A 12,143-nucleotide genomic window follows, 5' to 3' on the forward strand; every position below is an offset into this window, starting at 1 on the left:
TCCCACTGACAATTTATAAGGAGATAAATACAATACCACCTTGCTAACAACCACATTTGGGATTACCCCCTGCAGGAGCCCTGCCTGCTTCACATTCCTTTTCAAAGGGAGAGCAATAGAATGTAGCAGGTTAAGAGAAAGACAGTGAATATACTACAGACCAGTAGATTTAAATGGCTGAAATAATAAATTTCTTAAAACCAACAATTAATATTCATATTCATATTAGCAACCACTGGGCTGCCCTCCCCAATTTGACATTATGTTGTCTGATAAGCTATCTAAGAATTTATTAGCCTATTAAATTCCGTCATTTTGGAGCAGGTCTCCTAGTTCTTTCTTTAAACTGGAAATACCATATAGCATCTGTAAAGCAAAGTTTCAACCAAAGTCTTTTTCTGCTGATCACTTGGTATTTTCTGACACATGGAGTTAAGGCATTCTTTCACACCCCACGTTAACTAATTTGAACTGCACCAGGAAAAAATTATGGTTCTTTTACCAGGAAGATAAATCCCTTAGTAAGAAGGTATAACAGCCCTTAAAGCCTTCCATTTACCACTTTTGCCTCAGGACAATTGAAAAAAAAGAAAAAAAGATGCTTTAGAAATATTATTGACAATTACAGAAAGCAAAGACATTGACATATACGACTCCTAGCCTGTGCATCTTGAAATAAGTAGCTACAAGTTAACAAACAGTCTAACTGAAGCCAGACATTACTTTGCTTGCCTGAGTTTTAAAACAAAAGTGGCTCCAAGAATTTAATTTTACAGTAACAACGTTCTGGGTCTCCAGCTTCTCTTTTTTAGCTACTACGTTCTGCACATCTGTAGGAGGGGATGGGGTATTTGAGATAGTGTCAGCAAAATGTGCTGCTGGAGACAGAGGCTATCATCTAACAAATCTAAAAAACTACATCTGTGTTTTCTGTGCCAGTTCCACCACGGTTTGTGAAGGCTCCATCAGCCTGTTCAGCACATTTCCTTCAGAGAGCTGGCCATAAAGCATCTTGTGCAGCCTCTAGCAAGCACTTTTCTGTGTCAGTGCCCTGTAACCCTTGCCCTGACTGAGGACACTGGTGGGATGAGCTGGGCACCAGGAGCAGTGTTGGGTTCAGCCAGGACTGGTGGGGTGGGGAATCTCCCATCCATTGGTCTTGTTACCCCAGCACTTACTTGGAAAAAATTGGCAGCAGACCTTCCCTATTGAAAAGTTAAATATGGGAAGCAGGAGGTAGTGTTTATTCATCCCAAAGGATCCCTCACCAAGTTAGACATAGCAACTCTTACAACAGAGAAATGGAATCATTCCTGGGTGCAAAGCACTGGTGGAGTACTAAAGAGTGTGTATAAACAAGTGTGGGTTTATGCCTACTTTTAAAACACTTGGGTGGATTCTTCATCCTCCTCCCAGTGCATACACAACCTCCTTTTGCACAGGTCTACCCACACAAACACAAAGAGACAGAGTGAACCATCTGGAATCTAATTTACTCTAGAAAGCTCTTGGACTGTGTCACTTTTACTGGGGTTAGATGTCAGGAAGGGGATTTTTGTTTTCACATTCCTCTGAAGGTCCCTTCATATCGATATTTTGGCTGTGTAAAGAGGGCTGTCAGTGTTGGCACTGCACCCACTCTGAGATGCGTTCATGCTTTCATGATATTATAGAAGTGTCTAAGTAGAAATGAAAATTTGTTCTGTGTCTGTTTCTGACAGCAACATTTAGATTCCCAAACTATGATCTCAGGTTCTGAATTCAATTAAATGCTTGACTGTTGGGTTTCAACAGACTTCAGCTATTCATTCCAGTAGATATAAGGCAGGGATATGTTGAAAATCTGCACAGCTCTTTTATCTGGGGAGTACTAATGTCTTTGGGAGCATTTCAGACCTTTATGGATATAAATTAGTCATGCACCAGACTGCTCTCATCTCCTGTCTCCCTGTAGAGCTTCTTCTTTTGCCATTGGGGCCAATCATCCAGGAGAGAAAGCACATTTTAATGTTTTCATGGGACCTATCAGAGTGGTGGCCATACCACTTAGAGTGTGGTACACTGGCTCCATGCAACCCCACAGCACACACAACAGCTGGAGGACCAGGAGAGGCCCAGGGTCTGATGTGGGGAGCACCCTGAGAGGAGAAGTGGCCCTGGCAAGTGTAGAGGGGTGTCTAAAATGACAGGAAAGGAAAGAGGAGCAGCATCCAGGACAAAGCCTTGCTGTGGAGAAGATCTCTGCCATGGAATGATGTTTAGCCCTACAGGCCTTGCCTGAATGTGGCCTGTGTGTAAGGTGTGTGTCTCCCCTGCCCACCCTGGATGATGTGCCCTTGCTACTCACAGCCGTGGTGGGGTCAGTGAATTCTCTGGTTTGTCCACGCAAGCCCATTCATTCCTGTAGTTAACACTGGCATTCCTGTTGCTTCCAGCTGATTCAGTGCTTCCACGATTCCCTGTGCTGTGACAACAGGACAGCAGCCTGTTGAATCACCATCCCCAAAATCCCTGAAATGCTTTTTTCCTTAAGCATATTTTCACAGTGCAAACTACAGTACAGTCACAGCATCAGGAGTCAAATCTTTTTACTCGGGAGAGGTAGAGAAGGGACTGGCCAGCTCACAGGTGTTTCCCTGCTATTCAGAGCTTGCAGGCTCCAGGAGATGTGTAGTCTGACTAAAAAAGATCTGTCCACTCCGGGATGCCAGACTCTTTAAAGCCCAGTGAGGACACTGTCCTCTGCCCACTGCACTTTTCCCATCCCTATAGGTTCCCTCACCCCAAAGGTCCATGGAGAAGCAGCTGCCTGAAAGGGGCATGGAGGATTTCTATCCTACAGAGGCCATGCTTGCTCACCACACAGTAGTTGCACTTTACTAGAAGGATGTTTTCTTGTCTCTCCAGGAACAATTTGTTCACAAAAGTTGATGGTTTCTTGCAGTTCTTCTACAGGGACAATGCCTGGGAAGGTCATGGGAGTAGCTGCTGTTCGTGGACACTGACGTAACAAGTGTTGGTAGGCAGTAGGTCATTGTCCAGCTTCTCATTTTCCAAGAAGCTTGTGACAAACTCCAGCCATTGTCGAATTCCTGTCTTCTTTATTTATACTCTTGAGCCTAATTAGGGTCTTTTATGAAATGTCTTTTTCTAGTTGTTGTTGTTTCGGGGGTTGGGGGTGTGGTTGGTTGGTTGGTTGTTTTCCAAACCAAATTTCTGCAATTTTCTGTAAAGTTGAAAATAGGAGAAAAAATGGCAGAAACTGATAGGGAAAGTTTAGGTTTCTAGCAGCCAGATGGAAAAATATGTTGAACAAATGGTTTTCCCAAATTTCGCAGAAAGTGGCACTCAGTGGAGTACAATATGTGCTATGTATTTAACACTGAGAAACATTTGGGCAATATTTTTTTAATCGATGGCGTAGCAATCCATAAAGGTAATGGAGAAGTCTGTGTGACAGCCTGTAAGCTTTTGAAAATTCCATTTGGGCAAGGAACCAGTGTGCCAAACGACCACTTTCCTCACTGAAATACCCTGCAGAGACAATGAGCTGGGGCAAGGTGTCTAACAGGGTACACACCCTGGCAAGCTGCTGTTACATATGAAGCAATTTAACACCTCTAGTAAACACTTATAAACTGAGAAATTATTCCCATATGGGGGTTGATCTAACATTGTCTTTTCACTAATACCTCCCCTCTTTTCACCTGGAGAAGAGACAGTGGAGTGTGATGATTTATGTATTTATTCTCTGTTACTTCCACTTCAGCTCCTGCTGCTAAACAGCTGCTTGGAGACCTGCTTCTCCCCTTGGGGTTTGCTGATGTCCCAGATGAATAATGTCCCCCCTCACCTTCCCGGCAGCTGGTGCCCAGCCAACGTGCAGGCAGGATGCTGACAGTTATCAGGAAAACATTTGTCATGCAGGCAGCTGCCAGAAAGAAAAAGTCACTCTGAGCAGACCAGGGTGGGGAGCATTTCAGATACTAAACTACTCCCTGACCCTTTTTGCATTTACAGTTATTCTTTCCAATAAAGAATAAGCTGCCAGGGTCTAGAGCACCCAATAATTAGTTAATCCAGGATTAAATACAGGAATTATTTAAAACTTTTGTACATGGTTTCAGTCTTGATCAGCTATTTTTTCTTTTATCAATCCTGCCATAATTTGTCTCCTTTCCACATGGGTTTTTACTAAGGCTTCTTCCAGAGAATGGCAATCATCCTAATGTCACCTCAGAGTTAGCCCTGCAATGAGCATGGTGCTGGGACAGATGATTTCCAGAGATCCTCTCCAACCTAAATTACTCCATGACTTTATTCTGTGATGTTGGAAAGTATCTGGATCACCTTCTGTCAAAGCTTAGGATCACAAGCATTTTGAAGGCAAGTTGGTGTTGGCAGGTGTGGTTGTTACTACTTTCAGGCTTTGTCTGAGTCCACATGCTTTTCCTCGTCAATGTCAATCAGTTTAGAAGTAAAATATATGGCAGACTATTGAGACCGCCAAACTACAGTTCAGGGAGTGTGTGACATGATTTAATGGTTAGCTGAGCATTGACCTGTGGCTGAGAAGCAAATCAGAACATCTTCCAGCCTGTCCTCATCTACCTACAGTGGTATTGGTCCTACTGTAGCTGTGACTCCTGATGCTCTTGCTACACTAATCTCCCACACCTTCCATGTTTTTTACTCAGCTATTCTCTATTACAATGTTAAAAAAAAAACTAACCCTGCTTCTCTCCTCCAGCCTAGTAAGGAGAGATTAATCTTTATTCCATGTTGCTTTCTTTTTTTTTCTAAAACCAGCTCTGTGTTATCTTATTTATATGAGCAGTCACATTTGTTCTTTCTTTGTATAACTTCAGCAGTGTTTATTTCTTTCTGTAAAAAATATGACATGAGGTTTTGACTGAAATGACTTTTTTTTCGTAGCAGATTTTCCACTTTACTAAAGCATCAAACAGAATGTTAAATCTAACACTGAGATAGGGGAAAATGTCATTGATTTCATATTAATTTTCAGTAATTTAATAACAATGCTATTAACACCAAAGCAACACACAAATAGGAATTTGTAAATGCCATTTTCTATTAGGTGTCAGACATCTGAGGCACTGCATATTTGAAGGGATTGTTTGCACTTCTTGGCCAAAAGTTGCAGCCTCTTATGGCTTGGACTTGAGCCTCAGACGCTTCCCTGAAGGCTTCATTAATTGCCAGTAATGCAAAACTTGTTATATCATTTTGCTAAGTTTTACAGTTCTCTTCTTCTCTTTGTCATGCCAGACAGCAAAGACTTTGGAAGGGAATTTAGTCAGAGTGTCTTGATCCCTGGGAAGTATCTGAAAGCTGAACAAAGTCTCCTAGAATAATGGAGGGTAGCCAGAACCTGAAGTGAGGATGTTGTCTTCAGTGTCCTGGGAAGATATTTTTCTATTGACACAAAGGGCAAAGTGTCTTGTAAGACTGTCAGTCTTCTAAAAAGAGAGCAGGAGAGCCCATCCTTCTCCAACAAGACCAGGAAAAAGCTTTCTCACCCATCATGGTGCTGAAATATAAAGCACCCTTTGGCTGCAAATGATTATGCACAGCAGAAGGGGTCATACAGAAGTATTTTGACAATCACAGAATTGTTTGGGAAAGACCTCTAAGAGCATTGATCCAGCATTAATGGGCACTGCCATTTTCACCACTAAATCGCACCCCTAAGTGCCATATCCACACGCCCTTTGAACATTCAAGGGGTGGTGACTCAACTACTTCCCTGGGCAGACAGTCTCAATGTTAGATAACCCTTTCCATGAAAAAATTTTTCCTGATATCCACTAAAGCTCTCCTGGCACAGCCTGAGGCCGTTGTTCTTCCTCTACCTGAGGCCCTCTTGTCCTATACCTTGTTACCTGGGAGAAGAGGCCAATCCCCACCTCACTACAACACCTCATGTCTTTCTTTCAGTGAGGGACCCAAACTGAACACAGGATTTGAGGTGTGGCCTCACCAGTGCTCAGCACAGGGAGACAATCTGATGTTTTGATCACACTGTTTCTGATGCAGGCAGTGTATTCTTCTGTGTTCTTTCTTCATGCCCTCGAATCTCTTTGTGCTTCAGTGAGAAAAGCTGAAGGACCAGGAAGCAAGCCAGAGTTATGGCTATATGCAGAAATAAGAAATAGGAGATCTCTTTAAGGGATGAAACCTCCCAGCAGGAATTGTTGTCATTATTTTCTCTACCACAAAGCAGGCTGGGGAGCTGCTTTCTGCACAGAAATGTTGTTGATTGTTATTCATTTTGCCGCTGGTCTCCGTTTCTCCATACAGGCTTTGGTGCTCTTCAGCTGATGTTTATTCTCAGCTAGTCCCAGGCCTGGCACTCCACTGCCTTGTTCTCAGTATCCATGGGAACATTCACATTGTTCCACAGCTCAAAACAGGGATTCCGTGTCCACCTTCGCTTTAGAGAGTCACTCCTCATCTGCTGCTTGCGTGCCCTGCCTTCCTACAGGACACAGAGTTTGAGAGTAGGCTTTTCTACATTAATTCTGTATTCTTGTGTCCATCGTCTAAGTGGAGAAACTCTTTCTTTGCCAGGATCTGAAAAGACAAGAGCTTTTTTCCTGAGCTGTTGGCTGGCAAAAGTAAAGCCAATGAAGGCAGTTTCCCAGCCACTCTGTGTCCTCCCCCTCTCAGAAAGCTATATGAAGAGAGACATGCCCAGAGCTCCTGCCTCTCCAGGCACCACAGCTGTTCAGTAACTCAGCACAGATACCGAGCCCTGGTCCTAAGTAGCTGCTTAATCCTTCTTGGGGACCTGTGCCTGCCTCCAGGGTGTTTTCTACACAGCAAGTCCAGCAGAATGGAGCAGCTCAGACTTTCCAAGATTTGTATTCACTTGCTGTTTCTCAGCAGGGGTCATCACTTGCCTCATCCCCATTGATACCAGGGACGTCCATAAATCAGCTGCACAGCGATAGCACAGCCCTCATGGTGCTCATTATGCATCTCGCTGCTGGAGGAAAGCACCACCTTTGGTGCCAAGTACATTAGGGAACATGCTTGGGTTTAAAAAAACTCCATGGGAGGGAATCACAACATTTCTACAGCTTGGCCTCTTGCATCACAAAAGCTGAGCATGCTCCTCACTGTGTCTCAGGCGGGTGATAACAAAAGTCCAAGGTCAACAAACAAAATGAACAGCATTAAAACAACAAAGCTGTGCTGGGGTTTGTGTACAGTGTTTGTTGCCACAATCTGGCCCAGAGTCACCATCTCGCATTTCCCTGCCAGAATGATGGAAGCATAAATAGGGGCTATAAACCCAAAGTATTTCCAGCTTATGCATCCAAAGGATAGAAATTATAGTCTCTTAGAAGGAAAATGTTTGAGGGTAGTGAGGTAATGGGACCTGGTTACAGAGATCATTTCTCTGAAAATCTTTAATGCAGTGTGGAAATTTTTCAATGTCCTTCATGCAACCTCTGTTAACTTGTAAAATAATCCCTTCTTTCCGTGGAAAAGCCCCTTCCTTCAAGAATGAACTGCTGAGCTCCATTTTGGGAACCATTTCTTTCCAGCTGCTGTTTCTAAGTATTTTTGAATGTCTTTGAAGACAGAGTGTCAGCAAGGAATAAAATCTGGCTGCTTGAAAGATAATCCATTGCCTGTTGGCTTACCTAGAAAGGGCCTCACTTTTCTGTGCATTAGCTGAGAGCTGCTGCTGCTGTTGAACCATAGGAGTCTAAGCTCCACCCTTGCTAAATAATATTCTGGAACTCCAGGCCGTGAGTCACAGCAGCATATGAGGGGCTCTGCTCATTTGATTAATTACATTGCCATGCCTGCCCTTCACTTGTTGACTCACAGCCATAAGAGCCTGAGATGTGCTGCGTGTGTAGTAAACTGATTGAAGGGGGGATGTGGGTCAATGTATGGATGTGTACGAGAGCTTTTTGAAATCCCTTATGATCTTTCCACCCACTGGGCATTGCTTCAATACTGAGCTCAATTGTCAGGAAACAAACTTGCTTCCTCATATGCGTTGCACATTGCAACGAGCTTGCCAAGCACGGCAAAGCTTTCAGAAAGAAAAGAGAATTCCCCCCCACCAGTGAATTTATGACCCTTGGCTTTGCTTGTGCCTTGTTCCTGTGCATTCCTGAGTGACATGGAAACTGCGGAAAATCTGTTTGGCTGTTTCTATGCTCTCACACTTGCAGCTATGTTGGATTTTTCCTTTTTTTTAAATGACTAGAGGGTTTTGTTGGGTTTGTTACATTAAACACAAGCAATACACCCCAAGAGGCCCAAGAGAAGAGCAAAACGCGTTAGTGAAAAGAAAGGGGAAGGATGGAAAAGGAACAAGGAGTGGTTAGAAGTGCTTCTGGAGCATTTGAAAGTAAAGCACCATTCTCCTTGTCTCGTCCAGGTCTTTCAAGCCGGATTTTGTCCTGATCCGCCAGCATGCCTACAGCATGGCACTGGGGGAAGACTTCCGCAGCCTCATCATCGGCCTCCAGTACGGCGGCGTCCACACGGTCAACTCCCTCTACTCCATCTACAACTTCTGCAGCAAGCCCTGGGTGGTAAGTGATGATCCAGCTCTGCTGTGTGTCAGCACTGCACAGGAGACCTCTGGCACCAATAGAAAGCCCAGCTTGCCTTCCAGGAGTTTCAAAGGAGATGGTCTCTTTAGGTTAAAATCTAAACAACCTTAGGAATCCAGGTGGGATTTGTTAGAGGAAAAAACCTACCAGCACTACTTCTTTATCAGCCTCCAGTTGTATCAAGATGCTATTTCTTCACCCTGGGCAGGATGTTTCCCTTGTCCCAGACTCAAAAGGATCACCAACAGCTGACAGTGCAGCAGCACCTAGATTTCTTGTAAGGCATGGGAAAGACCCTCATAGAAAAAAGTAGAGAAAATCAGTCCAGTCAGGGTCAAATCACCACACATATAGAGTTTCTCAACAGTCCCAGAATGAAATGCAATACTATCATAAAGTGTTGGTTCATTGAACCTGAAACACTGTGCACTTTGCAAAGAATTAGGCTGGGTCAGCTCTTGATGAGGGCAGGGCAGTGCTTTGATATTTTGCACTGGAAGATCCCTTCACCCATTCTTTAAATTTTGTCAAGTTCAAGTGAGAATCTCAGAAAACCTTGAAAAATATTATCATTGGGTTTTCTCAGCCCCAAATCCCCAGACCATTTCTATGACCAGCTCCAAGGCAGCTGCAGAAGCAGGAGAGTTGGAGAGATAAGTTGGCCATGAGCCACAAGAGCAAGGCTGTCCATGGCAGCACCGGCAGGAGGAAGTCAGATCCTGATACCATTTTGGAATTGGCGTATGGGTTTTCCAAGCAGTTTAGTCCCAAAATGTCTTCTCTGGTCACTGATGCTTCCAGAATGGAAATTTCCCTGCCTTCTTCAAAGCAGCAAACTACAGCTATATGGATGTGAGAAGGAGATGGGGCTTTCCAGTATGACACTATGGAAAACTTAGATGCGTTTTCAGGAATTCCCTTACTCATTGAACAGATTGAGCTTGGGGTGAGATGAAATTTTTATAGCAAATGATAACTATCTTCTTCATCACCTAATTAAGTGGGATTTTATTGTTGTTTTTCTCCTTGGAATAAATATCCTAGTAGTCCTCAGAGTGTTGGTTTGTAGCTCAAGTCCAGATGAGGTCTCAGACTTTTATTTCTGTGATTGGGCAGTGTTGTATTTAGTAATTTCTTACTAAAATGGTACCAGTGTAATGAACAGAGTCCTTTCAGTTTTCACCCCTTTTACCACATTTGTGGGGTTTGTTGAGACCAAAAGAAAGATCTTGTCTTTTCTAAAAATGCTGTCATGCAATAATCAGGGTAGTGAGAACAATCTCACTTTGCCATCACTACATAGGTGGTCAATGTACATTTGACCTCAGTTTCCATTGGATTTTTCAGTTCCAGGCTCAGTATCACACTCCACACTGTTTCTGACAATTGGTCCTACACACAAGTGCATTGGGCCTGATGACCAGACAAAAAGCGTCCACATTTACACTGCCTTTTGCTGACAGTCATGTGGTCCATCCCATCTGATTTTGGGGTCAAGTCAGTCAGGGCTTAGTTGACGCTTTGCAACTCATGCCTTGTAATAATGTTTCTGATGGTGTGAAGGGGCCTCAAGATGTGAAAGGACTATTTTTAGACATCTAAAATAAAAGAAAACAAACAAACTTAGCACATTAAAAAAAGGAAGAAAAAAAAAAAAAGCTGTGCTGGGAAGGCAGTGTGGGAGAACTCTGCTCTGCCAGCAGCTTGGCTCTAGCTACTCTGGTCTGGTTGTGCCATGCTTTCCTCACAGGGAATACAGCTGGCACAGACAGCCTTCCCAGAGGAGTCAAGGAAACCACTTGCAAACAATTGAAACAGGCTTTCAGGATGCCTCCTTTCCTTGCTGCCCCTGCACACACATCACCCCCAAACCAGAGATTGTAACGTGCTCAGCAATCTAAGATTGTACTGAATAGGCAATGTTCAGATGGCATTTAAGCTCTTGTAGAGATTACAGTGGGATATTTGAGGGCAAAAACTTCACTGGCAGCAGAATCAGAAAATTTTGGTTTTGTGATAGCTGGGAAGTGAGAGATAGGGACACTTTGGTGCACGTTCCACTTTGATTGCAAAACAGGCATCTTGAAATAAGGGATCTGCATAACAAAGGTTACTGGAAATTTCTTGGATCTAGGAAACAGTTGAGATGCATGAAGAAAAGAAATTAAATACCCCTGGGAAATGTGCTTTTCACTCTCATTTTTTATTTTCTCCAAAAATGGTTCCATTTCATAGAAATGTTTATGATTTTGTGGAGGGGGAATGAAATTGAGACTGCTTTTCCTTGGCAGTTTGCAACCATGTTTTATTCTCAGCAACTTTAATTACAATCAGCTGAGTTTGGGTTTGAGTTTACTCAAACATGCAGCCCCATTTTTAATGACGTTTGCCAGGTTTCCAGTTCTGCAATACAAAAACTTCTTCAAAGACTAAAACAGGCACAGTTTGAATTAGATGTTTCTGAGAGGAAAGAAAAAAATTATTCAGGGACTCTCACACTCTGAAACATCTAAGAAATCTAAGATGGTCCCAGAACTATTGAGAAATAATACTACAAGCACACTAAGCACAATGCTTCGACAACCGATAATAATTTCTGTGTTAGAATTCTAAGTTGCAGTCCAAAATACAGTGGAAAGAATGCTCAGAGTAGTACTCACACTGCATGCAGGTAATGTCTGCAACTGCAAAGCAACTTTTGCATCTGTAAGGCAGCAGAAAACATGAAGTTTTTCTGACAGTCCCCTCGTGAGTCCAGGGACTCCTAGCCAACCTGTTATTGACTGTCAAGGGATATAGGCTTCCTGATGACCTAGGCACATCCAAAATGTGTGAAAGGCCTTAAGATGCTCTGAATGGATCTTTTTATTTCTCTGCAGACTCCCTGCATGTAACTCTGATCTGTAAACAGTCAGGCCAAGGCATTTCCCTTGCCTGCGTGTTCCAGGTACCTTAAAGTAGGCTGTGCCGCTCTGCCTCCCCCTCTGTTATCTGTGGTCTGGATGCAATCTCACCAGTGGAAGGACAGAAATCCAGAACTGCTGCCAGCATGTGGAAGGTGTGGTTATATCTAGCAGAGCTGCTGACAGCAATGTTCCTACCCATCTGCATGGGGGAATGTTACTTGAGCTCTGTTATCAGGTATCTCAGAGGCTGCTGCATCACGTAACATGGGAGTCTCTTTGTCAACATCCTGTCCCTAACAACTGGTAAAAAAAGAGAAAATGGGAGGGAACTGTCCCATGAGGGGCAATACCAAAGTCAGACCTTTTTTCAGGCTTGGCCCAGTGACGAGGCTCCCAGATGTCTGAATTTCTCATCTGAAACAATCGCTATTTCAGCAACAGCCAAGAGCTGTGTGCTTCAAAAGGAAAAAGTCAGAACATTGTCTATCAGCTGCTCAGTTGTTCCAGTTATTTTGTTTGAGATGTTTTCCCAGGATAACTGTACATTGCCTCAACATCACAGTGTCCGTGGTTCACCAGGGCTGCGTGCACACACAGCAAGGGGCATGGGCTGTTCTCAGAGCGTTTTTCCTTC

At 43.5% G+C, this 12,143-nt stretch overlaps 1 protein-coding gene across 2 annotated transcripts in view; it reads left to right on the forward strand.

Moving 5' to 3' along the window:
- Positions 1–12,143, forward strand: part of SYN3 (synapsin III) — a 188,942-nt gene that overhangs the window by 44,463 nt on the left and 132,336 nt on the right. For both annotated transcript variants that reach the window (XM_009086430.4, XM_050970016.1), the window contains exon 5: positions 8,426–8,582. In XM_009086430.4, coding sequence (XP_009084678.1) covers positions 8,426–8,582 — 157 coding nt within the window. The remainder of the gene's footprint in view (positions 1–8,425; positions 8,583–12,143) is intronic.

Source organism: Serinus canaria, chromosome 1A, assembly GCF_022539315.1.
Source record: "Serinus canaria isolate serCan28SL12 chromosome 1A, serCan2020, whole genome shotgun sequence".
In the NCBI taxonomy this organism is placed as follows: domain Eukaryota; kingdom Metazoa; phylum Chordata; class Aves; order Passeriformes; family Fringillidae; genus Serinus; species Serinus canaria.